Source organism: Somniosus microcephalus, unplaced genomic scaffold, assembly GCF_052327205.1.
Source record: "Somniosus microcephalus isolate GS21.2 unplaced genomic scaffold, FLI_Smic_1.0 unresolved_chr2, whole genome shotgun sequence".
Taxonomy (NCBI): domain Eukaryota; kingdom Metazoa; phylum Chordata; class Chondrichthyes; order Squaliformes; family Somniosidae; genus Somniosus; species Somniosus microcephalus.
The window spans coordinates 81046960-81074898 of NW_028225180.1; the positions used below are offsets into that span (position 1 = coordinate 81046960).

A 27939-nucleotide genomic window follows, 5' to 3' on the forward strand; every position below is an offset into this window, starting at 1 on the left:
CCTGCAGTATCCCACCCAGTCTAATCCCACTCTCCCCCTCACTCCCCGCACCCTTTAATATCCCACTCAGTCTAATCCCAATCTCCCACTCACTCCCCGCACCCTTTAGTATCCCACCCAGTCTAATCCCACTCTCCCCCTCACTCCCCATACCCTTTAATATCCCACCCAGTTTAATCCCACTCTCCTGCTCACTCCCCGTACCCTTTAATATCCCACCCAGTCTAATCCCACTCTCCCGCTCACTTCCCGTACCCTTTCATATCCCACCCAGTCTAATCCCACTCTCCTGCTCAATCCCCGTACCCTTTCATATCCCACCCAGTCTAATCCCACTCTCCCGCTCACTCCCCGTACCCTTAAATATCCCACCCAGTCTAATCCCACTCTCCTGCTGACTCCCCGTACCCTTTAATATCCCACCCAGTCTAATCCCACTCTCCTGCTCAATCGCCGCACCCTTTAATATCCCACCCTGTCTAATCCCACTCTCCCTCTCACTCCCCGCACCCTTTAATATCCCACCCAGTCTAATCCCACTCACCCCCTCACTCCCCGTACCCTTTAATATCCAACCCTGTCTAATCCCACTCTCCCGCTCACGCCCCGCACCCTTCAATATCCCACCCAGTCTAATCCCACTCTCCTGCTCAGTCCCCATACCCTTTAATATCCCACCCAGTCTAATCCCACTCTCCCACTCACTCCCAGCACCCTTTACTATCCCACCCAGTTTAATCCCACTCTCCTGCTCACTTCCCGTACCCTTTAATATCCCACCCAGTCTAATCCCACTCTCCCCCTCACTCCCCGTACCCTTTCATATCCCACCCAGTCTAATCCCACTCTCCCGCTCACTCCCCGTACCCTTTAATATCCCACCCAGTCTAATCCCACTCTCCCTCACTCCCCGTACCCTTTAATATCCCACCCAGTCTCATCCCACTCTCCCTCCCTGAACCCTTTAATATCCCACCCAGTCTAATCCCACTCTCCCCCTCACTCCCCGTACCCTTTAATATCCCACCCAGTCTAATCCCACTCTCCCTCTCACTCCCTGAACCCTTTAATATCCCACCCAGTCGAATCCCACTCTCCTGCTCACTCCCCGTACCCTTTAATATCCCACCCAGTCTAATCCCACTCTCCCGCTCACTCCCCGCACCCTTTAATATCCCACCCAGTCTAATCCCACTCTCCTGCTCACTCCCCGTACCCTTTAATATCCCACCCAGTCTCATCCCACTCTCCCGCTCACTCCCCGCACCCTTTAATATCCCACCCAGTCTAATCCCACTCTCCCGCTCACTCCCCGTACCCTTTAATATCCCACCCAGTCAAATCCCGCTCTCCCCCTCACTCCCCATACCCTTTAATATCCCACCCAGTTTAATCCCACTCTCCTGCTTACTCCCCGTACCCTTTAATATCCCACCCAGTCTAATCCCATTCTCCTGCTCACTCCCCATACCCTTTAATATCCCACCCAGTCTAATCCCACTCTCCCGCTCACTCCCCGTACCCTTTAATATCCCACCCAGTCGAATCCCACTCTCCCGCTCACTCCCCGTACCCTTTAATATCCCACCCAGTCTGATCCCACTCCCCCGCTCACTCCCCGCCCCTTTAATATCCCACCCAGTCGAATCCCACTCTCCCCCTCACTCCCCGTACCCTTTAATATCCCACCCAGTCTAATCCCACTCTCCCCCTCACTCCCCGTACCCTTTAATATCCCACCCAGTCTAATCCCACTCTCCCCCTCACTCCCCGTACCCTTTAATATCCCACCCAGTCTAATCCCACTCTCCCACTCACTCCCCGCACCCTTTAATATCCCACCCAGTCTAATCCCACTCTCCCGCTCACTCCCCGTACCCTTTAATATCCCACCCAGTCTAATCCCACTCTCGCCCTCACTCCCCGCACCCTTTCATATCCCACCCAGTCTAATCCCACTCTCCTGCTCAATCCCCGTACCCTTTCATATCCCACCCAGTCTAATCCCACTCTCCCGCTCACTCCCCGTACGCTTTAATATCCCACCCAGTCTAATCCCACTCTCCCCCTCACTCCCCGCACCCTTCAATATCCCACCCAGTCTAATCCCACTCTCCCCCTCACTCCCCATACCCTTTAATATCCCACCCAGTCTAATCCCACTCTCCCCCTCACTCCCCACACCCTTTAATATCCCACCCAGTCTAATCCCACTCTCCCGCTCACTCCCCGCACCCTTTAGTATCCCACCCAGTCTAATCCCACTCTCCCCCTCACTCCCCACACCCTTTAATATCCCACCCAGTCTAATCCCACTCTCCCGCTCACTCCCCGCACCCTTCAATATCCCACCCAGTCTAATCCCAGTCTCCCCCTCACTCCCCGCACCCTTTAATATCCCACCCAGTCTAATCCCAATCTCCCACTCACTCCCCGCACCCTTTCGTATCCCACCCAGTCTAATCCCACTCTCCCCCTCACTCCCCGCACCCTTTAATATCCCACCCAGTCTAATCCCACTCTCCCCCTCACTCCCCGTACCCTTTAATATCCCACCCAGTCTAATCCCACTCTCCCGCTCACTCCCCGTACCTTTTACTATTCCACCCAGTCTAATCCCACTCTCCCGCTCACTCCCTGCACCCTTTAATATCCCACCCAGTCTAATCCCACTCTCCCCCTCACCCTTTACTATCCCACCCAGTCAAATCCCACTCTCCCCCTCACTCCCCGTACCCTTTAATATCCCACCAAGTCTAATCCCACTCTCCCCCACCCAGTCTAATCCCATTCTCCTGCTCACTCCCCATACCCTTTAATATCACACCCAGTCTAATCCCATTCTCCTGCTCACTCCCCATACCCTTTAATATCCCACCCAGTCTAATCGCACTCTCCCGCTCACTCCCCGCACCCTTTAATATCCCACCCAGTCTAATCCCACTCTCCCCCTCACTCCCAGCACCCTTTAATATCCCACCCAGTCTAATCCCACACTCCCGCTCACTCCCCGCACCCTTTAATATCCCACCCAGTCTAATCCCACTCTCCCCCTCACTCCCCGTACCCTTTAATATCCCACCCAGTCTAATCCCACTCTCCCGCTCACTCCCCGTACCCTTTAATATCCCACCCAGTCTAATCCCACTCTCCCCCTCACTCCCCGCACCCTTTAATATCCCACCCAGTCTAATCCCACTCACCCCCTCACTCCCCGTACCCTTTAATATCCCACCCAGTCTAATCCCACTCTCCCGCTCACTCCCCGCACCCTTTACTATCCCATCCAGTCTAATCCCACTCTCCCCCTCGCTCCCCGTACCTTTTACTAATCCACCCAGTCTAATCCCACTTTCCCGCTCACTCCCAGCACCCTTTAATATCCCACCCAGTCTAATCCCAATCTCCCACTCACGCCCAGCACCCTTTACTATCCCACCCAGTCAAATCCCACTCTCCCCCTCACTCCCCATACCCTTTAATATCCCACCCAGACTAATCCCACTCTCCCCCCTCACTCCCCATACCCTTTAATATCCCACCCAGTCTAATCCCACTCTCCCGCTCACTCCCCGTACCCTTTAATATCCCACCCAGTCTAATCCCACTCTCCCGCTCACTCCCCGTACCCTTTAATATCCCACCCAGTCTAATCCCACTCTCCCGCTCACTCCCCGCACCCTTTAATATCCCACCCAGTCTAATCCCACTCTCCCCCTCACTCCCCGTACCCTTGAATATCCCACCCAGTTTAATCCCACTCTCCTGCTCACTCCCCGTACCCTTTAATATCCCACCCAGTCTAATCCCACTCTCCCCCTCACTCCCCGTACCCTTTCATATCCCACCCAGTCTAATCCCACTCTCCCGCTCACTCCCCGTACCCTTTAATATCCCACCCAGTCTAATCCCACTCTCCCACTCACTCCCAGCACCCTTCACTATCCCACCCAGTCTAATCCCACTCTCCCGCTCACTCCCCGTACCCTTTAATATCCCACCCAGTCTAATCCCACTCTCCCCCTCACTCCCCGTACCCTTTAGTATCCCACCCAGTCTAATCCCACTCTCCCCCTCACTCCCCGTACCCTTTAGTATCCCACCCAGTCTAATCCCACTCTCCCCCTCACTCCCCGCACCCTTTAATATCCCACTCAGTCTAATCCCAATCTCCCACTCACTCCCCGCACCCTTTAGTATCCCACCCAGTCTAATCCCACTCTCCCCCTCACTCCCCATACCCTTTAATATCCCACCCAGTCTAATCCCACTCTCCCCCTCACTCCCCGTACCCTTTAATATCCCACCCAGTCGAATCCCACTCTCCCCCTCACTCCCCGTACCCTTTAATATCCCACCCAGTCTAATCCCACTCTCCTGCTCAATCCCCGCACCCTTTAATATCCCACCCAGTCTAATCCCACTCACTCCCCGCACCCTTTAATATCCCATCCAGTCTACTCCCACTCTCCCCCTCGCTCCCCGTACCTTTTACTATTGCACTCAGTCTAATCCCACTCTCCCGCTCACTCCCTGCACCCTTTAATATCCCACCCAGTCTAATCCCACTCTCCCCCTCACCCTTTACTATCCCACCCAGTCAAATCCCACTCTCCCCTTCACTCCCCGTACCCTTTAATATCCCACCCAGTCTAATCCCACTCTCCCCCACCCAGTCTCATCCCATTCTCCTGCTCACTCCCCATACCCTTTAATATCACACCCAGTCTAATCCCATTCTCCTGCTCACTCCCCATACCCTTTAATATCCCACCCAGTCTAATCGCACTCTCCCGCTCACTCCCTGCACCCTTTAATATCCCACCCAGTCTAATCCCACTCTCCCCCCTCACTCCCCATACACTTTAATATCCCACCCAGTCTAATCCCACTCTCCCACTCACTCCCCGTACCCTTTAATATCCAACCCAGTCTAATCCCACTCTCCCCCCTCACTCCCAGCACCCTTTAATATCCCACCCAGTCTGATCCCACTCTCCCCCTCACTCCCCGCACCCTTTAATATCCAACCCAGTCTAATCCCACTCTCCCCCCTCACTCCCAGCACCCTTTAATATCCCACCCAGTCTAATCCCGCTCTCCACCTCACTCCCCGCACCCTTTAATATCCCACCCAGTCTAATCCCACTCTCTCCCTCACTCCCCGTACCCTTTAATATCCCACCCAGTCTAATCCCACTCTCCTGCTCACTCCCCGTACCCTTTAATATCCCACCCAGTCTAATCCCACTCTCCCGGTCACTCCCCGCACCCTTTAATATCCCACCCAGTCTAATCCCACTCTCCCACTCACTCCCCGCACCCTTTAATATCCCACCCAGTCTAATCCCACTCACCCCCTCACTCACCGTACCCTTTAATATCCCACCCAGTCTAATCTCACTCACCCCCTCACTCCCCGTACCCTTTAATATCCCACCCAGTCTAATCCCACTCACCCCCTCACTCACCGTACCCTTTAATATCCCACCCAGTCTAATCTCACTCACCCCCTCACTCCCCGTACCCTTTAATAGCCCACCCAGTCTAATCCCACTCTCCCCCTCATTCCCCGCACCCTTTAATATCCAACCCAGTCTAATCCCACTCTCCCCCCTCACTCCCAGCACCCTTTAATATCCCACCCAGTCTAATCCCGCTCTCCCCCTCACTCCCCGCACCCTTTAATATCCCACCCAGTCTAATCCCACTCTCTCCCTCACTCCCCGTACCCTTTAATATCCCACCCAGTCTAATCCCACTCTCCTGCTCACTCCCCGTACCCTTTAATATCCCACCCAGTCTAATCCCACTCTCCCGGTCACTCCCCGCACCCTTTAATATCCCACCCAGTCTAATCCCACTCTCCCACTCACTCCCCGCACCCTTTAATATCCCACCCAGTCTAATCCCACTCACCCCCTCACTCACCGTACCCTTTAATATCCCACCCAGTCTAATCTCACTCACCCCCTCACTCCCCGTACCCTTTAATATCCCACCCAGTCTAATCCCACTCTCCCGCTCACTCCCCGCACCCTTTACTATCCCATCCAGTGTAATCCCACTCTCCCCCTCGCTCCCCGTACCTTTTACTAATCCACCCAGTCTAATCCCACTTTCCCGCTCACTCCCAGCACCCTTTAATATCCCACCCAGTCTAATCCCAATCTCCCACTCACGACCAGCACCCTTTACTATCCCACCCAGTCAAATCCCACTCTCCCCCTCACTCCCCATACCCTTTAATATCCCACCCAGACTAATCCCACTCTCCCCCCTCACTCCCCATACCCTTTAATATCCCACCCAGTCTAATCCCACTCTCCCGCTCACTCCCCGTACCCTTTAATATCCCACCCAGTCTAATCCCACTCTCCCGCTCACTCCCCGTACCCTTTAATATCCCACCCAGTCTAATCCCACTCTCCCGCTCACTCCCCGCACCCTTTAATATCCCACCCAGTCTAATCCCACTCTCCTGCTCACTCCCCGCACCCTTTAATATCCCACCCAGTCTAATCCCACTCTCCCCCTCACTCCCCGCACCCTTTAATATCCCACCCAGTCTAATCCCACTCTCCCACTCACTCCCCGCACCCTTTAATATCCCACCCAGTCTAATCCCACTCTCCCGCTCACTCCCCGTACCCTTTAATATTCCACCCAGTCTATTCCTACTCTCCCGCTCACTCCCCGGACCCTTAAATATCCCACCCAGTCTAATCCCACTCTCCCCCTCACTCCCCGCACCCTTTAATATCCCACCCAGTCTAATACCACTCTCCCGCTCACTCCCCGTACCCTTGAATATCCCACCCAGTCTAATCCCTCTCTCCCACTCACTCCCTGCACCCTTTAATATCCCACCCAGTCTAATCCCACTCTCCCCCCACTCCCCGTACCCTTGAATATCCCACCCAGTCTAATCCCACTCTCCCCCCACTCCCCGTACCCTTTAATATCCAACCCAGTCTCATCCCACTCTCTCCCAGCACCCTTTACAATCGCACCCAGTCTAATCCCACTCTCCCGCTCACTCCCCGCACCCTGCAGTATCCCACCCAGTCTAATCCCACTCTCCCCCTCACTCCCCGCACCCTTTAATATCCCACTCAGTCTAATCCCAATCTCCCACTCACTCCCCGCACCCTTTAGTATCCCACCCAGTCTAATCCCACTCTCCCCCTCACTCCCCATACCCTTTAATATCCCACCCAGTCTAATCCCACTCTCCCCCTCACTCCCCGCACCCTTTAATATCCCACCCAGTTTAATCCCACTCTCCTGCTCACTCCCCGTACCCTTTAATATCCCACCCAGTCTAATCCCACTCTCCCGTTCACTTCCCGTACCCTTTCATATCCCACCCAGTCTAATCCCACTCTCCTGCTCAATCCCCGTACCCTTTCATATCTCACCCAGTCTAATCCCACTCTCCCGCTCACTCCCCGTACCCTTAAATATCCCACCCAGTCTAATCCCACTCTCCTGCTCACTCCCCGTACCCTTTAATATCCCACCCAGTCTAATCCCACTCTCCTGCTCAATCGCCGCACCCTTTAATATCCCACCCTGTCTAATCCCACTCTCCCTCTCACTCCCCGCACCCTTTAATATCCCACCCAGTCTAATCCCACTCACCCCCTCACTCCCCGTACCCTTTAATATCCAACCCTGTCTAATCCCACTCTCCCGCTCACGCCCCGCACCCTTCAATATCCCACCCAGTCTAATCCCACTCTCCTGCTCACTCCCCATACCCTTTAATATCCCACCCAGTCTAATCCCACTCTCCCACTCACTCCCAGCACCCTTTACTATCCCACCCAGTTTAATCCCACTCTCCTGCTCACTTCCCGTACCCTTTAATATCCCACCAAGTCTAATCCCACTCTCCCCCACCCAGTCTAATCCCATTCTCCTGCTCACTCCCCATACCCTTTAATATCACACCCAGTCTAATCCCATTCTCCTGCTCACTCCCCATACCCTTTAATATCCCACCCAGTCTAATCGCACTCTCCCGCTCACTCCCCGCACCCTTTAATATCCCACCCAGTCTAATCCCACTCTCCCCCTCACTCCCAGCACCCTTTAATATCCCACCCAGTCTAATCCCACACTCCCGCTCACTCCCCGCACCCTTTAATATCCCACCCAGTCTAATCCCACTCTCCCCCTCACTCCCCGTACCCTTTAATATCCCACCCAGTCTAATCCCACTCTCCCGCTCACTCCCCGTACCCTTTAATATCCCACCCAGTCTAATCCCACTCTCCCCCTCACTCCCCGCACCCTTTAATATCCCACCCAGTCTAATCCCACTCACCCCCTCACTCCCCGTACCCTTTAATATCCCACCCAGTCTAATCCCACTCTCCCGCTCACTCCCCGCACCCTTTACTATCCCATCCAGTCTAATCCCACTCTCCCCCTCGCTCCCCGTACCTTTTACTAATCCACCCAGTCTAATCCCACTTTCCCGCTCACTCCCAGCACCCTTTAATATCCCACCCAGTCTAATCCCAATCTCCCACTCACGCCCAGCACCCTTTACTATCCCACCCAGTCAAATCCCACTCTCCCCCTCACTCCCCATACCCTTTAATATCCCACCCAGACTAATCCCACTCTCCCCCCTCACTCCCCATACCCTTTAATATCCCACCCAGTCTAATCCCACTCTCCCGCTCACTCCCCGTACCCTTTAATATCCCACCCAGTCTAATCCCACTCTCCCGCTCACTCCCCGTACCCTTTAATATCCCACCCAGTCTAATCCCACTCTCCCGCTCACTCCCCGCACCCTTTAATATCCCACCCAGTCTAATCCCACTCTCCCCCTCACTCCCCGTACCCTTGAATATCCCACCCAGTTTAATCCCACTCTCCTGCTCACTCCCCGTACCCTTTAATATCCCACCCAGTCTAATCCCACTCTCCCCCTCACTCCCCGTACCCTTTCATATCCCACCCAGTCTAATCCCACTCTCCCGCTCACTCCCCGTACCCTTTAATATCCCACCCAGTCTAATCCCACTCTCCCACTCACTCCCAGCACCCTTCACTATCCCACCCAGTCTAATCCCACTCTCCCGCTCACTCCCCGTACCCTTTAATATCCCACCCAGTCTAATCCCACTCTCCCCCTCACTCCCCGTACCCTTTAGTATCCCACCCAGTCTAATCCCACTCTCCCCCTCACTCCCCGTACCCTTTAGTATCCCACCCAGTCTAATCCCACTCTCCCCCTCACTCCCCGCACCCTTTAATATCCCACTCAGTCTAATCCCAATCTCCCACTCACTCCCCGCACCCTTTAGTATCCCACCCAGTCTAATCCCACTCTCCCCCTCACTCCCCATACCCTTTAATATCCCACCCAGTCTAATCCCACTCTCCCCCTCACTCCCCGTACCCTTTAATATCCCACCCAGTCGAATCCCACTCTCCCCCTCACTCCCCGTACCCTTTAATATCCCACCCAGTCTAATCCCACTCTCCTGCTCAATCCCCGCACCCTTTAATATCCCACCCAGTCTAATCCCACTCACTCCCCGCACCCTTTAATATCCCATCCAGTCTACTCCCACTCTCCCCCTCGCTCCCCGTACCTTTTACTATTGCACTCAGTCTAATCCCACTCTCCCGCTCACTCCCTGCACCCTTTAATATCCCACCCAGTCTAATCCCACTCTCCCCCTCACCCTTTACTATCCCACCCAGTCAAATCCCACTCTCCCCTTCACTCCCCGTACCCTTTAATATCCCACCCAGTCTAATCCCACTCTCCCCCACCCAGTCTCATCCCATTCTCCTGCTCACTCCCCATACCCTTTAATATCACACCCAGTCTAATCCCATTCTCCTGCTCACTCCCCATACCCTTTAATATCCCACCCAGTCTAATCGCACTCTCCCGCTCACTCCCTGCACCCTTTAATATCCCACCCAGTCTAATCCCACTCTCCCCCCTCACTCCCCATACACTTTAATATCCCACCCAGTCTAATCCCACTCTCCCACTCACTCCCCGTACCCTTTAATATCCAACCCAGTCTAATCCCACTCTCCCCCCTCACTCCCAGCACCCTTTAATATCCCACCCAGTCTGATCCCACTCTCCCCCTCACTCCCCGCACCCTTTAATATCCAACCCAGTCTAATCCCACTCTCCCCCCTCACTCCCAGCACCCTTTAATATCCCACCCAGTCTAATCCCGCTCTCCACCTCACTCCCCGCACCCTTTAATATCCCACCCAGTCTAATCCCACTCTCTCCCTCACTCCCCGTACCCTTTAATATCCCACCCAGTCTAATCCCACTCTCCTGCTCACTCCCCGTACCCTTTAATATCCCACCCAGTCTAATCCCACTCTCCCGGTCACTCCCCGCACCCTTTAATATCCCACCCAGTCTAATCCCACTCTCCCACTCACTCCCCGCACCCTTTAATATCCCACCCAGTCTAATCCCACTCACCCCCTCACTCACCGTACCCTTTAATATCCCACCCAGTCTAATCTCACTCACCCCCTCACTCCCCGTACCCTTTAATATCCCACCCAGTCTAATCCCACTCACCCCCTCACTCACCGTACCCTTTAATATCCCACCCAGTCTAATCTCACTCACCCCCTCACTCCCCGTACCCTTTAATAGCCCACCCAGTCTAATCCCACTCTCCCCCTCATTCCCCGCACCCTTTAATATCCAACCCAGTCTAATCCCACTCTCCCCCCTCACTCCCAGCACCCTTTAATATCCCACCCAGTCTAATCCCGCTCTCCCCCTCACTCCCCGCACCCTTTAATATCCCACCCAGTCTAATCCCACTCTCTCCCTCACTCCCCGTACCCTTTAATATCCCACCCAGTCTAATCCCACTCTCCTGCTCACTCCCCGTACCCTTTAATATCCCACCCAGTCTAATCCCACTCTCCCGGTCACTCCCCGCACCCTTTAATATCCCACCCAGTCTAATCCCACTCTCCCACTCACTCCCCGCACCCTTTAATATCCCACCCAGTCTAATCCCACTCACCCCCTCACTCACCGTACCCTTTAATATCCCACCCAGTCTAATCTCACTCACCCCCTCACTCCCCGTACCCTTTAATATCCCACCCAGTCTAATCCCACTCTCCCGCTCACTCCCCGCACCCTTTACTATCCCATCCAGTGTAATCCCACTCTCCCCCTCGCTCCCCGTACCTTTTACTAATCCACCCAGTCTAATCCCACTTTCCCGCTCACTCCCAGCACCCTTTAATATCCCACCCAGTCTAATCCCAATCTCCCACTCACGACCAGCACCCTTTACTATCCCACCCAGTCAAATCCCACTCTCCCCCTCACTCCCCATACCCTTTAATATCCCACCCAGACTAATCCCACTCTCCCCCCTCACTCCCCATACCCTTTAATATCCCACCCAGTCTAATCCCACTCTCCCGCTCACTCCCCGTACCCTTTAATATCCCACCCAGTCTAATCCCACTCTCCCGCTCACTCCCCGTACCCTTTAATATCCCACCCAGTCTAATCCCACTCTCCCGCTCACTCCCCGCACCCTTTAATATCCCACCCAGTCTAATCCCACTCTCCTGCTCACTCCCCGCACCCTTTAATATCCCACCCAGTCTAATCCCACTCTCCCCCTCACTCCCCGCACCCTTTAATATCCCACCCAGTCTAATCCCACTCTCCCACTCACTCCCCGCACCCTTTAATATCCCACCCAGTCTAATCCCACTCTCCCGCTCACTCCCCGTACCCTTTAATATTCCACCCAGTCTATTCCTACTCTCCCGCTCACTCCCCGGACCCTTAAATATCCCACCCAGTCTAATCCCACTCTCCCCCTCACTCCCCGCACCCTTTAATATCCCACCCAGTCTAATACCACTCTCCCGCTCACTCCCCGTACCCTTGAATATCCCACCCAGTCTAATCCCTCTCTCCCACTCACTCCCTGCACCCTTTAATATCCCACCCAGTCTAATCCCACTCTCCCCCCACTCCCCGTACCCTTGAATATCCCACCCAGTCTAATCCCACTCTCCCCCCACTCCCCGTACCCTTTAATATCCAACCCAGTCTCATCCCACTCTCTCCCAGCACCCTTTACAATCGCACCCAGTCTAATCCCACTCTCCCGCTCACTCCCCGCACCCTGCAGTATCCCACCCAGTCTAATCCCACTCTCCCCCTCACTCCCCGCACCCTTTAATATCCCACTCAGTCTAATCCCAATCTCCCACTCACTCCCCGCACCCTTTAGTATCCCACCCAGTCTAATCCCACTCTCCCCCTCACTCCCCATACCCTTTAATATCCCACCCAGTCTAATCCCACTCTCCCCCTCACTCCCCGCACCCTTTAATATCCCACCCAGTTTAATCCCACTCTCCTGCTCACTCCCCGTACCCTTTAATATCCCACCCAGTCTAATCCCACTCTCCCGTTCACTTCCCGTACCCTTTCATATCCCACCCAGTCTAATCCCACTCTCCTGCTCAATCCCCGTACCCTTTCATATCTCACCCAGTCTAATCCCACTCTCCCGCTCACTCCCCGTACCCTTAAATATCCCACCCAGTCTAATCCCACTCTCCTGCTCACTCCCCGTACCCTTTAATATCCCACCCAGTCTAATCCCACTCTCCTGCTCAATCGCCGCACCCTTTAATATCCCACCCTGTCTAATCCCACTCTCCCTCTCACTCCCCGCACCCTTTAATATCCCACCCAGTCTAATCCCACTCACCCCCTCACACCCCGTACCCTTTAATATCCAACCCTGTCTAATCCCACTCTCCCGCTCACGCCCCGCACCCTTCAATATCCCACCCAGTCTAATCCCACTCTCCTGCTCACTCCCCATACCCTTTAATATCCCACCCAGTCTAATCCCACTCTCCCACTCACTCCCAGCACCCTTTACTATCCCACCCAGTTTAATCCCACTCTCCTGCTCACTTCCCGTACCCTTTAATATCCCACCCAGTCTAATCCCACTCTCCCCCTCACTCCCCGTACCCTTTCATATCCCACCCAGTCTAATCCCACTCTCCCGCTCACTCCCCGTACCCTTTAATATCCCACCCAGTCTAATCCCACTCTCCCTCACTCCCCGTACCCTTTAATATCCCACCCAGTCTCATCCCACTCTCCCTCCCTGAACCCTTTAATATCCCACCCAGTCTAATCCCACTCTCCCCCTCACTCCCCGTACCCTTTAATATCCCACCCAGTCTAATCCCACTCTCCCTCTCACTCCCTGAACCCTTTAATATCCCACCCAGTCGAATCCCACTCTCCTGCTCACTCCCCGTACCCTTTAATATCCCACCCAGTCTAATCCCACTCTCCCGCTCACTCCCCGCACCCTTTAATATCCCACCCAGTCTAATCCCACTCTCCTGCTCACTCCCCGTACCCTTTAATATCCCACCCAGTCTCATCCCACTCTCCCGCTCACTCCCCGTACCCTTTAATATCCCACCCAGTCAAATCCCACTCTCCCCCTCACTCCCCATACCCTTTAATATCCCACCCAGTTTAATCCCACTCTCCTGCTTACTCCCCGTACCCTTTAATATCCCACCCAGTCTAATCCCATTCTCCTGCTCACTCCCCGTACCCTTTAATATCCCACCCAGTCTGATCCCACTCCCCCGCTCACTCCCCGCCCCTTTAATATCCCACCCAGTCGAATCCCACTCTCCCCCTCACTCCCCGTACCCTTTAATATCCCACCCAGTCTAATCCCACTCTCCCCCTCACTCCCCGTACCCTTTAATATCCCACCCAGTCTAATCCCACTCTCCCCCTCACTCCCCGTACCCTTTAATATCCCACCCAGTCTAATCCCACTCTCCCACTCACTCCCCGCACCCTTTAATATCCCACCCAGTCTAATCCCACTCTCCCGCTCACTCCCCGTACCCTTTCATATCCCACCCAGTCTAATCCCACTCTCGCCCTCACTCCCCGCACCCTTTCATATCCCACCCAGTCTAATCCCACTCTCCTGCTCAATCCCCGTACCCTTTCATATCCCACCCAGTCTAATCCCACTCTCCCGCTCACTCCCCGCACCCTTCAATATCCCACCCAGTCTAATCCCACTCTCCCCCTCACTCCCCATACCCTTTAATATCCCACCCAGTCTAATCCCACTCTCCCCCTCACTCCCCACACCCTTTAATATCCCACCCAGTCTAATCCCACTCTCCCGCTCACTCCCCGCACCCTTTAGTATCCCACCCAGTCTAATCCCACTCTCCCCCTCACTCCCCACACCCTTTAATATCCCACCCAGTCTAATCCCACTCTCCCGCTCACTCCCCGCACCCTTCAATATCCCACCCAGTCTAATCCCAGTCTCCCCCTCACTCCCCGCACCCTTTAATATCCCACCCAGTCTAATCCCAATCTCCCACTCACTCCCCGCACCCTTTCGTATCCCACCCAGTCTAATCCCACTCTCCCCCTCACTCCCCGCACCCTTTAATATCCCACCCAGTCTAATCCCACTCTCCCCCTCACTCCCCGTACCCTTTAATATCCCACCCAGTCTAATCCCACTCTCCCGCTCACTCCCCGTACCTTTTACTATTCCACCCAGTCTAATCCCACTCTCCCGCTCACTCCCTGCACCCTTTAATATCCCACCCAGTCTAATCCCACTCTCCCCCTCACCCTTTACTATCCCACCCAGTCAAATCCCACTCTCCCCCTCACTCCCCGTACCCTTTAATATCCCACCAAGTCTAATCCCACTCTCCCCCACCCAGTCTAATCCCATTCTCCTGCTCACTCCCCATACCCTTTAATATCACACCCAGTCTAATCCCATTCTCCTGCTCACTCCCCATACCCTTTAATATCCCACCCAGTCTAATCGCACTCTCCCGCTCACTCCCCGCACCCTTTAATATCCCACCCAGTCTAATCCCACTCTCCCCCTCACTCCCAGCACCCTTTAATATCCCACCCAGTCTAATCCCACTCTCCCGCTCACTCCCCGCACCCTTTAATATCCCACCCAGTCTAATCCCACTCTCCCCCTCACTCCCCGTACCCTTTAATATCCCACCCAGTCTAATCCCACTCTCCCGCTCACTCCCCGCACCCTTTAATATCCCACCCAGTCTAATCCCACTCTCCCGCTCACTCCCCGTACCCTTTAATATCCCACCCAGTCTAATCCCACTCTCCCCCTCACTCCCCGCACCCTTTAATATCCCACCCAGTCTAATCCCACTCACCCCCTCACTCCCCGTACCCTTTAATATCCCACCCAGTCTAATCCCACTCTCCCGCTCACTCCCCGCACCCTTTACTATCCCATCCAGTCTAATCCCACTCTCCCCCTCGCTCCCCGTACCTTTTACTAATCCACCCAGTCTAATCCCACTTTCCCGCTCACTCCCAGCACCCTTTAATATCCCACCCAGTCTAATCCCAATCTCCCACTCACGCCCAGCACCCTTTACTATCCCACCCAGTCAAATCCCACTCTCCCCCTCACTCCCCATACCCTTTAATATCCCACCCAGACTAATCCCACTCTCCCCCCTCACTCCCCATACCCTTTAATATCCCACCCAGTCTAATCCCACTCTCCCGCTCACTCCCCGTACCCTTTAATATCCCACCCAGTCTAATCCCACTCTCCCGCTCACTCCCCGTACCCTTTAATATCCCACCCAGTCTAATCCCACTCTCCCGCTCACTCCCCGCACCCTTTAATATCCCACCCAGTCTAATCCCACTCTCCTGCTCACTCCCCGCACCCTTTAATATCCCACCCAGTCTAATCCCACTCTCCCCCTCACTCCCCGCACCCTTTAATATCCCACCCAGTCTAATCCCACTCTCCCACTCACTCCCCGCACCCTTTAATATCCCACCCAGTCTAATCCCACTCTCCCGCTCACTCCCCGTACCCTTTAATATCCCACCCAGTCTAATCCTACTCTCCCGCTCACTCCCCGGACCCTTTAATATCCCTCCCAGTCTAATCCCACTCTCCTGCTCACTCCCCGCACCCTTTAATATCCCACCCAGTCTAATCCCACTCTCCCGCTCACTCCCCGCACCCTTTAATATCCCACCCAGTCTAATCCCACTCTCCTGCTCACTCCCCGTACCCTTTAATATCCCACCCAGTCTAATCCCACTCTCCCCCTCACTCCCCGCACCCTTTAATATCCCACCCAGTCTAATCCCACTCTTCCCCCTAACTCCCCGCACCTTTTAATATCCCACCCAGTCTAATCCCACTCTCCCACTCACTCCCACCACCCTTTAATATCGCACCCAGTCTAATCCCACTCTCCCCCTCACTCCCCATACCCTTTAATATCCAACCCAGTCTAATCCCAATCTCCCAGCACCCTTTACTATCCCACCCAGTCTAATCCCACTCTCCCGCTCACTCCCCGCACCCTTTAGTATCCCACCCAGTCTAATCCCACTCTCCCCCTCACTCCCAGCACCCTTTAATATCCCACCCAGTCTAATCCCACTCTCCCGCTCACTCCCCGCACCCTTTAATATGCCACCAGGTCTAATCCCGCTCTCCCGCTCACTCCCTGAACGTTTTAATATCCCACCCAGTCTAATCCCACTCTCCCGCTCACTCCCCGCACCCTTTAATATCCCACCCAGTCTAATCCCACTCTCCCGCTCACTCCCCGCACCCTTCAATGTCCCACCCAGTCTAATCCCACTCTCCCGCTCACTCCCCGTGCCCTTTAATATCCCACCCAGTCTAATCCCACTCTCCCGCTCACTCCCCGCACCCTTTAATATCCCACCCAGTCTAACCCCACTCTCCTGCTCACTCCCCGCACCCTTTAATATCCCACCCAGTCTAACCCCACTCTCCTGCTCACTCCCCGCACCCTTTAATATCCCACCCAGTCTAATCCCACTCTCCCCCTCACTCCCCACACCCTTTAATATCCCACCCAGTCTAATCCCACTCTCCCACTGACTCCCCGCACCCTTTAATATCCTACCCTGTCTAATCTCACTCACTCCCTTAAGAAAGGCACAAACTGCGAACTAAGAGAGCCGCGGCAAGTATTTACCAACCTTCTCATAAACGATTCGGGACTTGTGTTGCTTCTCCGCCGCCGTGTCGCGCCATTCCACCAGCCACTGCAAGAAGAGCGGGTTCGGGCAGGAGACGAGCGGCTCCTTCCTCCCGTACTCGGCGTCTGGCTCAAACATCTCCGCACACGAGTCGAGCCGCGCCACCAGGCAGAAACTGGAAGGGAGCCTTGGAATCCAAGCTGGGTGGGAGTGGGGTAAAAGAAGAGTGGGAGTCACCAGGCTGAATCGGTGCCCGAGTTAAAACCACCTTGTTCCACAACCACGATCGTTTGGCTAAATGGCCGTCGATTTAAGGTGTGCCACCATGGAATTAAACCTTGCCCCCAGTGCCAGCATTCAGCTGGCTCAAGTCAGCGACTGCCCTGAGGAGCAGAAAGACCAGATGGCTGGGAATCAAGTGTCTCCAGCAGGTCCCAAAACAGCACAGCGCCCCTATAATGCAAGGTTTCTTCAGGGCCTGGAGTGAGGATATTCCCGGTGTGGCTTCCCTGTCGCTGTGCCATTTGAGAGTTGCGTTATGGTTCTCAGCATGCCAACCAATTTTGACCTGAACCTCCAGATGTAAGAAGCACTGAGCCCCGTTTGTTCCCTCCTAAGTCTCCCATTTCCCCAGCGCCTTTCACCACCTCAGGACGTCTCAAAGCACTTTACAGCCAATGAAGCACTTTTTGAAGTGTAGTCGCTGTTTGTGGTAAACCACTGTTATCGTTCACAACCGTTCACTATTGTTACACTGTTGTTATCACTACACAAGGTTACCTCTTGCCACGCACGCTGTTATACCTAGGCATACCTCAGCTGACTCCGCCCATGGCTCCGCCTGCTTGCCCAGGTATAAAGGTGACCGCTTGGCTAGTATTCTTCCTTGTTGGAACCGATCACCCACGAGGGTGGGCTCTGTTATTTAGCCAATAAAAACCTATAGTTACTATCTTAACTCGTCGCTTTTCATGGAATGAATTGATAGGTATATCAATTTTATTGGCTAAATTTTGAAATGACTGACCAGCCCCAGCAGCCGACTTGGCTGCGAGCCCTCCGACCGCCGTACCTGGATCTAAATCCACAGGCAGCGAATTCAGCCCTCGACTTTGATCACTGGCTGAGCTGCTTTGAATCCTACCTGGTAGCCTCCGGCGTGCCATCGGAAGCCGACAAACTAAGAGTTCTGACCGCCCAGGTGAGCCCTAAAGTATTTGCACTCATCCGGGACCTTACTACATACGAGGAGGCCCTCGACCTGCTAAAAGAGCAGTACCGGAGCCCAGTAAATTCAATGTATGCCAGACATCTCCTAAGATCCCGCTCGCAACAGCCAGGAGAGTCTGTAGATGAATTTTTACGGGCGCTACAAACACTCGGCAGGGACTGTGACTTTAAAGCTGTATCGGCTGCACAACATGCTGAAGGAAATATCCGTGATGCCTTCGTGAAAGGCCTTCGGTCCGACTACTCACGGCAAAGACTGCTTGAATCAAAGGACCTCGACTTGAAAGCAGCTACAGCCCTCGCTCGCTCCCTGGAAGTGGCCCATCGGGACCTCGAGGCGTACTCCAGGTACAGTGCTGCGCGACCGTGGGACTCGGGCCCGACTCCGGCCGCAATACCCCTCGCACCGCCGCCCCTGGGACCTACTACGGCGTCGGTGTCCCGGAATCGATCGGGACCGCCACCCCCGGGACCTGCTGCGGCAGCGGAGCCCCGCGATCGGGCCGCCAGCTGCTATTTCTGTGGCCAGGCGAGACATCAAAGGGCGCGCTGCCCTGCAAGGAACGCGACCTGCTCCGGCTGCAGAAAAAAAGGCCACTTCGCGAACGCCTGCAGAGGGAAAGCCACAGACGCCAGCAGTGCCTCATGTGAGTTGTGGGGGCGGCCATCTTTGATCAAGGCCACAGACGCCAGCAGTGCCTCGTGAGTTGTGGGGCGGCCATCTTTGATCAAGGCCACAGACGCCAGCAGTGCCTCATGTGAGTCGTGGGGGCGGCCATCTTCTCCGCCATTTTGTTCGCTGCACTCGGCCGCCATGTTGTCTCCAGACCCGACCACCGCCTCACCTGCCGACGACAGCAGCACACTCAGCCATACACTGGCCTCCGTCACGCTTGACCAAGCTCTCCCGCATCATCTGTCCAGGTCCATGATGGACATCGAGGTAAACGGCCACGCCACGACCTGCCTGTTAGACAGCGGGAGCACGGAGAGTTTTATTCACCCAGACACGGTGCGCTGCTACTCCCTCACTGTCCGGCCAACGCGCCATCGGATCTCGATGGCGTCGAAGTCCCATTCAACAGACGTCAGCGGATACCGTGTGGTGACCCTGTCGGTTAGGGGCACGGAATATAAAAACTTTAAACTTCTCGTCCTGCCCCAGCTCTGCGCTGCCGTCCTACTAGGGCTGGATTTCCAATGCCACCTCCAAAGTGTCATTTTGGCATACGGTGGACCCCTCCCCCCACTCACAGTCTACAACCAGCAGTTTTTAAACCGCCCGCCGCATACCACCTGCGGCCTCTCCACTCTCAAAGTCCCGCCCCCCTCCTTGTTCGCTAACCTCACCCGCGACTGTAAACCCGTCGCTACCAAGAGCAAGCGGTACAGCGCCGGGGACAGAGCTTTTATTAGCTCTGAGGTGCAGCGTCTCCTGAAGGAGGGCATCATCGAGGGGAGCACCAGCCCCTGGCGTGCCCAGGTCGTAGTCGTTAAGACCGGCAATAAAAACCGCCTGGTCATCGACTACAGCCAAACCATAAACCGGTACACCCAGCTGGACGCATACCCCCTCCCCCGCATATCTGACATGGTCAACTAGATTGCACAGTACCGGGTATTCTCCACCATCGACCTTAAGTCGGCCTATCACCAACTCCCTATCCGCCCTGAGGACCGCCAGTATGCCGCCTCTACCACTTCCTTAGGGTTCCCTTCGGCGTCACCAACGGGGTTTCGGTCTTCCAAAGGGAGATGGACCGGATGGTTGACCAGAACGCGCTGCAGGCCACGTTTCCTTATCTAGATAACGTCACCATCTGCGGCCACGACCAGCAGGACCACGATGTTAATCTGGAGAAATTCCTCCGTACGGCCCAACGGCTGAATCTCACTTACAATAAGGAGAAATGTGTGTTTAACACCTCGCGCCTTGCCATCCTCGGCTGCGTAGTAGAGAACGGAGTCATCGGCCCCGACCCCGAAAGAATGCGCCCCCTCATGGAGCTTCCCCTTCCCCACTGTCAAAAGGCACTGAAGAGAACCCTGGGGCTCTTCGCTTACTATGCCCAATGGGTGCCCAATTATGCGGACAAAGCCAGACCCCTCATGAAGTCCACCTCCTTCCCCCTGACAGCAGAAGCATGCGCAGCCTTCTCCCTCATAAAAGGAGACATTGCGAAGGCCACAATGCACGCAGTGGATGAGTCCATCCCTTTCCAAGTGGAGAGCGATGCATCCGACTTCGCCTTAGCTGCAACCCATAACCAGGCGGGGAGACCTGTGGCCTTCTTCTCAAGGACCCTCCAGGGCCCTGAGATCCGACACTCTTCTGTCGAGAAGGAGGCCCAGGCGATTGTGGAAGCGGTACGACGCTGGAGGCATTACCTGGCAGGCAAACGATTTACCCTCCTCACCGACCAGCGTTCGGTTGCTTTTATGTTTAATAACAAGCTGAGGGGCAAAATCAAGAACGACAAGATCTTGAGGTGGAGAATTGAGCTCTCCACCTACGAGTACGATATCTTGTACCGGCCTGGTAAAATCAACGAGCCCCCAGATGCTCTATCACGAGGTACATGCGCCAACGCGCAAGGTGATAGACTGCGGACCCTCCACAACGACCTCTGCCACCCCGGGGTCACTAGACTTTACCACTTCATTAAGGCCCGCAACCTGCCCTACTCCATCGAGGAGGTCAGGACCATGACCAGGAACTGCCAAGTCTGTGCCGAATGCAAACCGCATTTCTATAGGCCGGACAGAGCAAGCCTGATCAAGGCCACCCGCCCCTTCGAGCGCTTGAGCATCGATTTTAAGGGGCCCCTCCCGTCCTCTGACCGTAATGTGTACTTCCTCAACATTATTGACGAGTACTCCCGTTTCCCCTTCGCCATCCCCTGCCCAGACATGACCAGTACCACGGTCATCAAATGCCTGAACGACCTCTTCGCCTTGTTCGGGTTCCCGAACTATATACATAGCGACCGGGGCTCATCCTTCATGAGCGAGGAAACTTCGCCGGTTCCTGCTCGCGAGAGGTATTGTTGCAAGCAGGACCACCAGCTACAACCCCCGGGGGAACGGCCAGGTGGAAAGAGAGAACGTGACAGTTTGGAAGGCCGTCCTCTTAGCCCTAAAGTCTAAGGGCCTCCCAACCTCTCGCTGGCAGGAAGTCCTCCCGGCAGCACTCCATTCCATCCGGTCACTGCTTTGTACCGCCATTAACGCCACCCCTCATGAGCAAATGTTCGTTTTCCCCAGGAAGTCGACTACGGAAACCTCGCTACCAACATGGCTGACTTCTCCGGGGCCCGTCCTGCTGCGGAAGCACGTGAGGACCCATAAAACGGACCCCCTGGTCGAGAGGGTGAACCTCCTGCACGCCAACCCCCAGTATGCCTATGTGGAATACCCAGACGGGCGGGAGGACACAGTCTCCTTTGCGAGACCTCGCACCCTCGGGCACCCCTGAGACACCACCGTTATCCCCCACCACTCCCCCAAATCCAGCTCCTGTAGGCGGCATGCCGGAACCCCAGGGGCCTTCGTCGACCACGCAGACACCAGCATTAACATCGGATACTGCACCACCGCCGCCGCTGCTGCGCCGATCAGAAAGGCTTACGAGGCCTCCTGATAGACTGACATACACGAACTGGTAGTACACTTCACCCCGCCAGACTCAATTTTAAACAAGGGGTGAATGTGGTAAACCACTGTTATCGTTCACAACCGTTCACTATTGTTACACTGTTGTTATCACTACACAAGGTTACCTCTTGCCACGCACGCTGTTATACCTAGGCATACCTCAGCTGACTCCGCCCATGGCTCCGCCTGCTTGCCCAGGTATAAAGGTGACCGCTTGGCTAGTATTCTTCCTTGTTGGAACTGATCACCCACGAGGGTGCGCTCTGTTATTTAGCCAATAAAAACCTATAGTTACTATCTTAACTCATCGCTTTTCATGGAATGAATTGATAGTTATATCACTGTTGTAATGTAGGAAACGCAGCAGCTAATTTGCGCACAGCAAGCTCCTACAAACAGCAATGTGATAATGACCAGATAATCTGATTTAAGTGTTGATTGACGGATAAACATTGGCCCCAGGACGCTGGGGAGAACTCCCCTGCTCTTCTTCCAACTGCCCCTCCAACAGTGCGGCGCTCCCTCAGTACTGCCCCTCCGACAGTGCAGCGCTCCCTCAGTACCGCCCCTCCGACAGTGCGGCGCTCCCTCAGTACTGCCCCTCCGACAGTGCGGCGCTCCCTCAGTACCGCCCCTCCGACAGTGCGGCGCTCCCTCAGTACCGCCCCTCCGACAGTGCGGCGCTCCCTCAGTACTGCCCCTCCGACAGTGCGGCGTTCCCTCAGTACTGACCCTCCGACAGTGCGGCGCTCCCTCAGTACTGCACCTCCGACAGTGCGGCGTTCCCTCAGTACTGCCCCTCCCACAGTGCGGCGCTCCCTCAGTACTGCCCCTCCGACAGTGCGGCGTTCCCTCAGTACTGACCCTCCGACAGTGCGGCGCTCCCTCAGTACTGCCCCTCCCACAGTGCGGCGCTCCCTCAGTACTGCCCCTCCGACAGTGCGGCGCTCCCTCAGTACTGCCCCTCCCACAGTGCGGCGCTCCCTCAGTACTGCCCCTCCGACAGTGCGGCGCTCCCTCAGTACTGCCCCTCCGACAGTGCGGCGCTCCCTCAGTACTGACCCTCCGACAGTGCGGCGCTCCCTCGGTACCGCCCCTCCCACAGTGCGGCGCTCCCTCAGTACTGCCCCTCCGACAGTGTGGCGCTCCCTCAGTACCGCCCCTCCGACAGTGCGGCGCTCCCTCAGTACTGTCCCTCCGACAGTGCGGCGCTCCCTCAGTACTGCACTGGAATATGTGCTCAAGTCTCTGTACTGGGGCTCGAACCTGTAACCTTCTGACTCGGGGGCGAGAGAGATACCCACTGATCCAAGACAGAGGCAGAGGAGCGGTTACAACTGGAGCCCGTTTCCCATGGCTGAAGGGAAAGAAAAAGAATTGCGTTAATGTCGCGCCCCTTTCACGACCCACCGGGACGTCCCGAGAAGCACTTTCACCGCTGGCGAGGCACTTTCTTTTGAAGCGCAATGTGGGAAAAGATGACGTCAATTCCCGCACAGCAAGCTCCCACAGGCAGCAGGGAGATCATCTGGTTTCAACGTTGACCAAGAGATTAATATTGGCCGCACGAGAGGGGGTGGGGAGGAAGCACTCTTCTTCGAGGTAGCGCCTGCGGGATCTTTCACTCGCACCCGAGAGGGCAGACTCGGGGCAGGGGGCGGGGAGGAAGCACTCTTCTTCGAGATAGCGCCTGCGGGATCTTTCACTCGCACCCGAGAGGGCAGACTCGGGGCGGGGGGTGGGGAAGACAGTGCCTGGGAGAGAGACTCCACCCCCGGGCCCCCTGCAGAGAGATACCCCACCCCGGGCCCCCTGAGCCTGAGGAGAGCTTCCTCGGGCCCCCTGCGGAGAGCTACCCCACCCCGGGCCCCCTGCGGAGAGCTACCCCACCCCGGGCCCCCTGCGGAGAGCTACCCCACCCCCGGGCCCCCTGCGGAGGGCTACCCCCCCCCCGGGCCCCCTGCGGAGGGCTACCCCACCCCCGGGCCCCCTGCGGAGAGCTACCCCACCCCCGGGCCCCCTGCGGAGGGCTACCCCCCCCCCCGGGCCCCCTGCGGAGGGCTACCCCACCCCCGGGCCCCCTGCGGAGGGCTACCCCACCCCGGGCCCCCTGCGGAGAGCTACCCCACCCCGGGCCCCCTGCGGAGAGCTACCCCACCCCGGGCCCCCTGCGGAGAGCTACCCCACCCCGGGCCCCCTGCGGAGAGCTACCCCACCCTGGGCCCCCTGCGGAGAGCTACCCCACCCCGGGCCCCCTGCGGAGAGCTACCCCACCCCGGGCCCCCTGCGGAGAGCTACCCCACCCCGGGTCCCCTGCGGAGAGCTATCCCACCCCGGGCCCCCTGCGCCTGAGGAGAGCTTCCTCGGGCCCCCTGCGGAGAGCTACCCCACCCCGGGCCCCCTGCAGAGAGATACCCACCCCCGGGCCCCCTGCAGAGAGATACCCACCCCCGGGCCCCCTGCAGAGAGATACCCACCCCCGGGCCCCCTGCAGAGAGATACCCCACCCCGGGCCCCCTGCGCCTGAGGAGAGCTTCCTCGGGTCCCCTGGGGAGAGCTACTCCACCCCGGGTCCCCTGGGGAGAGCTACCCCACCCCGGGTCCCCTGCGGCGAGCTACCCCACCCCGGGTCCCCTGCGGCGAGCTACCCCACCCCGGGTCCCCTGCGGCGAGCTGCCCCACCCCGGGTCCCCTGGGGAGAGCTACCCCACCCCGGGCCCCCTGCGCCTGAGGAGAGCTTCCTCGGGTCCCCTGGGGAGAGCTACTCCACCCCGGGTCCCCTGGGGAGAGCTACCCCACCCCGGGTCCCCTGCGGCGAGCTACCCCACCCCGGGTCCCCTGCGGAGAGCGACCCCACCCCGGGTCCCCTGCGGAGAGCTACCCCACCCCGGGCCCCCTGCGGAGAGCTACCCCACCCCGGGTCCCCTGCGCCTGAGGAGAGCCTCCTCGGGCCCCCTGGGGAGAGCTACCCCACCCCGGGTCCCCTGCGGAGAGCTACCCCACCCCGGGCCCCCTGCGCCTGAGGAGAGCTTCCTCGGGCCCCCCGCGGAGAGATGCCCACCCCCCCGGGCCCCCCGCGGAGAGATGCCCACCCCCCCGGGCCCCCCGCGGAGAGATGCGCACCCCCCCGGGCCCCCCGCGGAGAGATGCCCACCCCCCGGGCCCCCCCGCCGAGAGATGCCCACCCCCCCGGGCCCCCCGCCGAGAGATGCCCACCCCCCCGGGCCCCCCGCCGAGAGATGCCCACCCCCCCGGGCCCCCCGCCGAGAGATGCCCACCCCCCCGGGCCCCCCGCCGAGAGATGCCCACCCCCCCCGGGCCCCCCGCCGAGAGATGCCCACCCCCCCGGGCCCCCCGCCGAGAGATGCCCACCCCCCCGGGCCCCCCGCCGAGAGATGCCCACCCCCCCGGGCCCCCCGCCGAGAGATGCCCACCCCCCCGGGCCCCCCGCCGAGAGATGCCCACCCCCCCGGGCCCCCCGCCGAGAGATGCCCACCCCCCGGGCCCCCCGCCGAGAGATGCCCACCCCCCCGGGCCCCCCGCCGAGAGATGCCCACCCCCCCGGGCCCCCCGCCGAGAGATGCCCACCCCCCCGGGCCCCCCGCCGAGAGATGCCCACCCCCCCGGGCCCCCCGCCGAGAGATGCCCACCGCCCCGCCGAGAGATGCCCACCCCCAGGGCCCCCCGCCGAGAGATGCCCACCCCCCCGGGCCCCCCGCCGAGAGATGCCCACCCCCCCCGGCCCCCCGCCGAGAGATGCCCACCCCCCCGGGCCCCCCGCCGAGAGATGCCCACCCCCCCGGGCCCCCCGCCGAGAGATGCCCACCCCCCCCGGGCCCCCCGCCGAGAGATGCCCACCCCCCCGGGCCCCCCGCGGAGAGATGCCCACCCCCCCGGGCCCCCCGCGGAGAGATGCCCACCCCCCCGGGCCCCCCGCGGAGAGATGCCCACCCCCCCGGGCCCCCCGCGGAGAGATGCCCACCCCCCCGGGCCCCCCGCGGAGAGATGCCCACCCCCCCGGGCCCCCCGCGGAGAGATGCCCACCCCCCCGGGCCCCCCGCGGAGAGATGCCCACCCCCCCGGGCCCCCCGCGGAGAGATGCCCACCCCCCCGGGCCCCCCGCGGAGAGATGCCCACCCCCCCGGGCCCCCCGCGGAGAGATGCCCACCCCCCGGGCCCCCCGCGGAGAGATGCCCACCCCCCCGGGCCCCCCGCGGCTCGATGCCCACCCCCCCGGGCCCCCCGCGGAGAGATGCCCCACCCCCGGGGAGAGCTGCCCCACCCCGGGTCCCCCGGGGAGAGCTGCCCCACCCCGGGTCCCCTGCGGTGAGCTACCCCACCCCGGGCCTCCCGCGGAGAGCTTCCCCACCCCGGGTCCACTGGGGAGAACTACCCAACCCCGGGTCCCCCGCGGTGAGCTACCCCACCCCGGGCCCCACGCGGAGAGCTTCCCCACCCCGGGCACCCTGCGGTGAACTACCCAACCCCGGGTCCCCTGCGGTGAGCTACCCCACCCCGGGTCCCCTGTGGTGAGCCTCCCCACCCCGAGTCCCCTGCAACTGCGGAGAGCCTCCCCACCCCGGGCCCCCTGCACCTGCGGAGAGCATCCCCACCCCGGGCCCCCTGCACCTGCGGAGAGCCTCCCCACCCCGGGGCCCCCTGCATCTGCGGAGAGCCTCCCCACCCCGGGGCCCCTGCACCCGCGGAGAGCCTCCCCACCCCGGCCCCCCTGCACCTGCGGAGAGCCTCCCCGCCCCGGGCCCCCTGCACCTGCGGAGAGCCTCCCCACCCCGGGCCCCCTGCACCTGCGGAGGGCCTCCCCACCCCGGGCCCCCTGCACCTGCGGAGAGCCTCCCCACCCCGGGCACCCCGGGCCCCCTGCACCTGCGGAGAACCACCCCACCCCGGGCCCCCTGCACCTGCGGAGTGCGTCCCCACCCCGGGCCCCCTGCTGCTGCGGAGAGCCACCCCACCCCGGGCCACCTGCACCTGCGGAGAGCCACCCCACCCCGGGGCTCCCTGCACCTACGGAGAGCCTCCCCACCCCGGGCCCTCTACACCTGCGGAGAGCCTCCCCACCCTGGGTCCCGCCCCGCGTTGTCACGGTAACCGTCGCCGGCCTGTCCTTACCGGAAACCCAGCCGCCGCCTGCAACCAACTAAAGCGTCCCCCCGGCCCGGAAACCAGCAGTCGCTGCTCGCTGGTTCCGCCACGTCGGGACGGAGTTCCCTGCTGCACAGGGGAGGGTTCCGTTGGAAAAGTGTCGCTTGCGATAATCCGCCGTCTGTCTGCATATTGCAATCATTACTGTCCCTCTATTGCACTAACCCACTGTCTGTCTGCCTGCCTGCTGCACTAACCCGCTGTCTCTGCCTATTGCACTAACCCGCTGTCTGTCTATTGCAATGACCCACTGTCTGTCTATTGCAATAACCCACTGTCTGTCTATTGCACTAACCCGCTGTCTCTGTCTATTGCAATAACCCGCTGTCTGTCTATTGCAATAACCCACTGTCTCTGTCTATTGCAATGACCCACTGTCTGTCTATTGCAATAACCCACTGTCTGTCTATTGCACTAACCCGCTGTCTCTGTCTATTGCAATGACCCACTGTCTGTCTATTGCAATAACCCACTGTCTGTCTATTGCACTAACCCGCTGTCTCTGTCTATTGCAATGACCCACTGTCTGTCTATTGCAATAACCCACTGTCTGTCTATTGCACTAACCCGCTGTCTCTGTCTATTGCAATAACCCGCTGCCTGTCTATTGCAATAAACCGCTGTCTGCCTGTTTGCTGCAAGAACTCGTCACATATCTGCCTATTGCACCAATTCACTCGCTGCTCTTTGCAAAAGCCCCCCATCAGTCTTACTAATGCAGTGACTCACTGTCTGTCTACCGCAGTAACCCTCAGTATGTTTCTCACCATCGCCCACTA

The 27939-nt window shown here is 58.2% G+C and overlaps 1 protein-coding gene across 1 annotated transcript in view; it reads right to left on the reverse strand.

Moving 5' to 3' along the window:
- mus81 (MUS81 structure-specific endonuclease subunit) overlaps positions 1–27306 on the reverse strand; it is a 124336-nt gene extending 97030 nt beyond the window's left edge. Inside the window, exons 1-2 of the mRNA XM_085976182.1 lie at positions 27128–27306; positions 17114–17313 (exon numbers count right to left, since the gene is read on the reverse strand). Coding sequence (XP_085832308.1) covers positions 17114–17251 — 138 coding nt within the window. The 5' untranslated portion in view covers positions 17252–17313; positions 27128–27306. The remainder of the gene's footprint in view (positions 1–17113; positions 17314–27127) is intronic.
- Between the last annotated feature and the right edge of the window lie 633 nt (positions 27307–27939).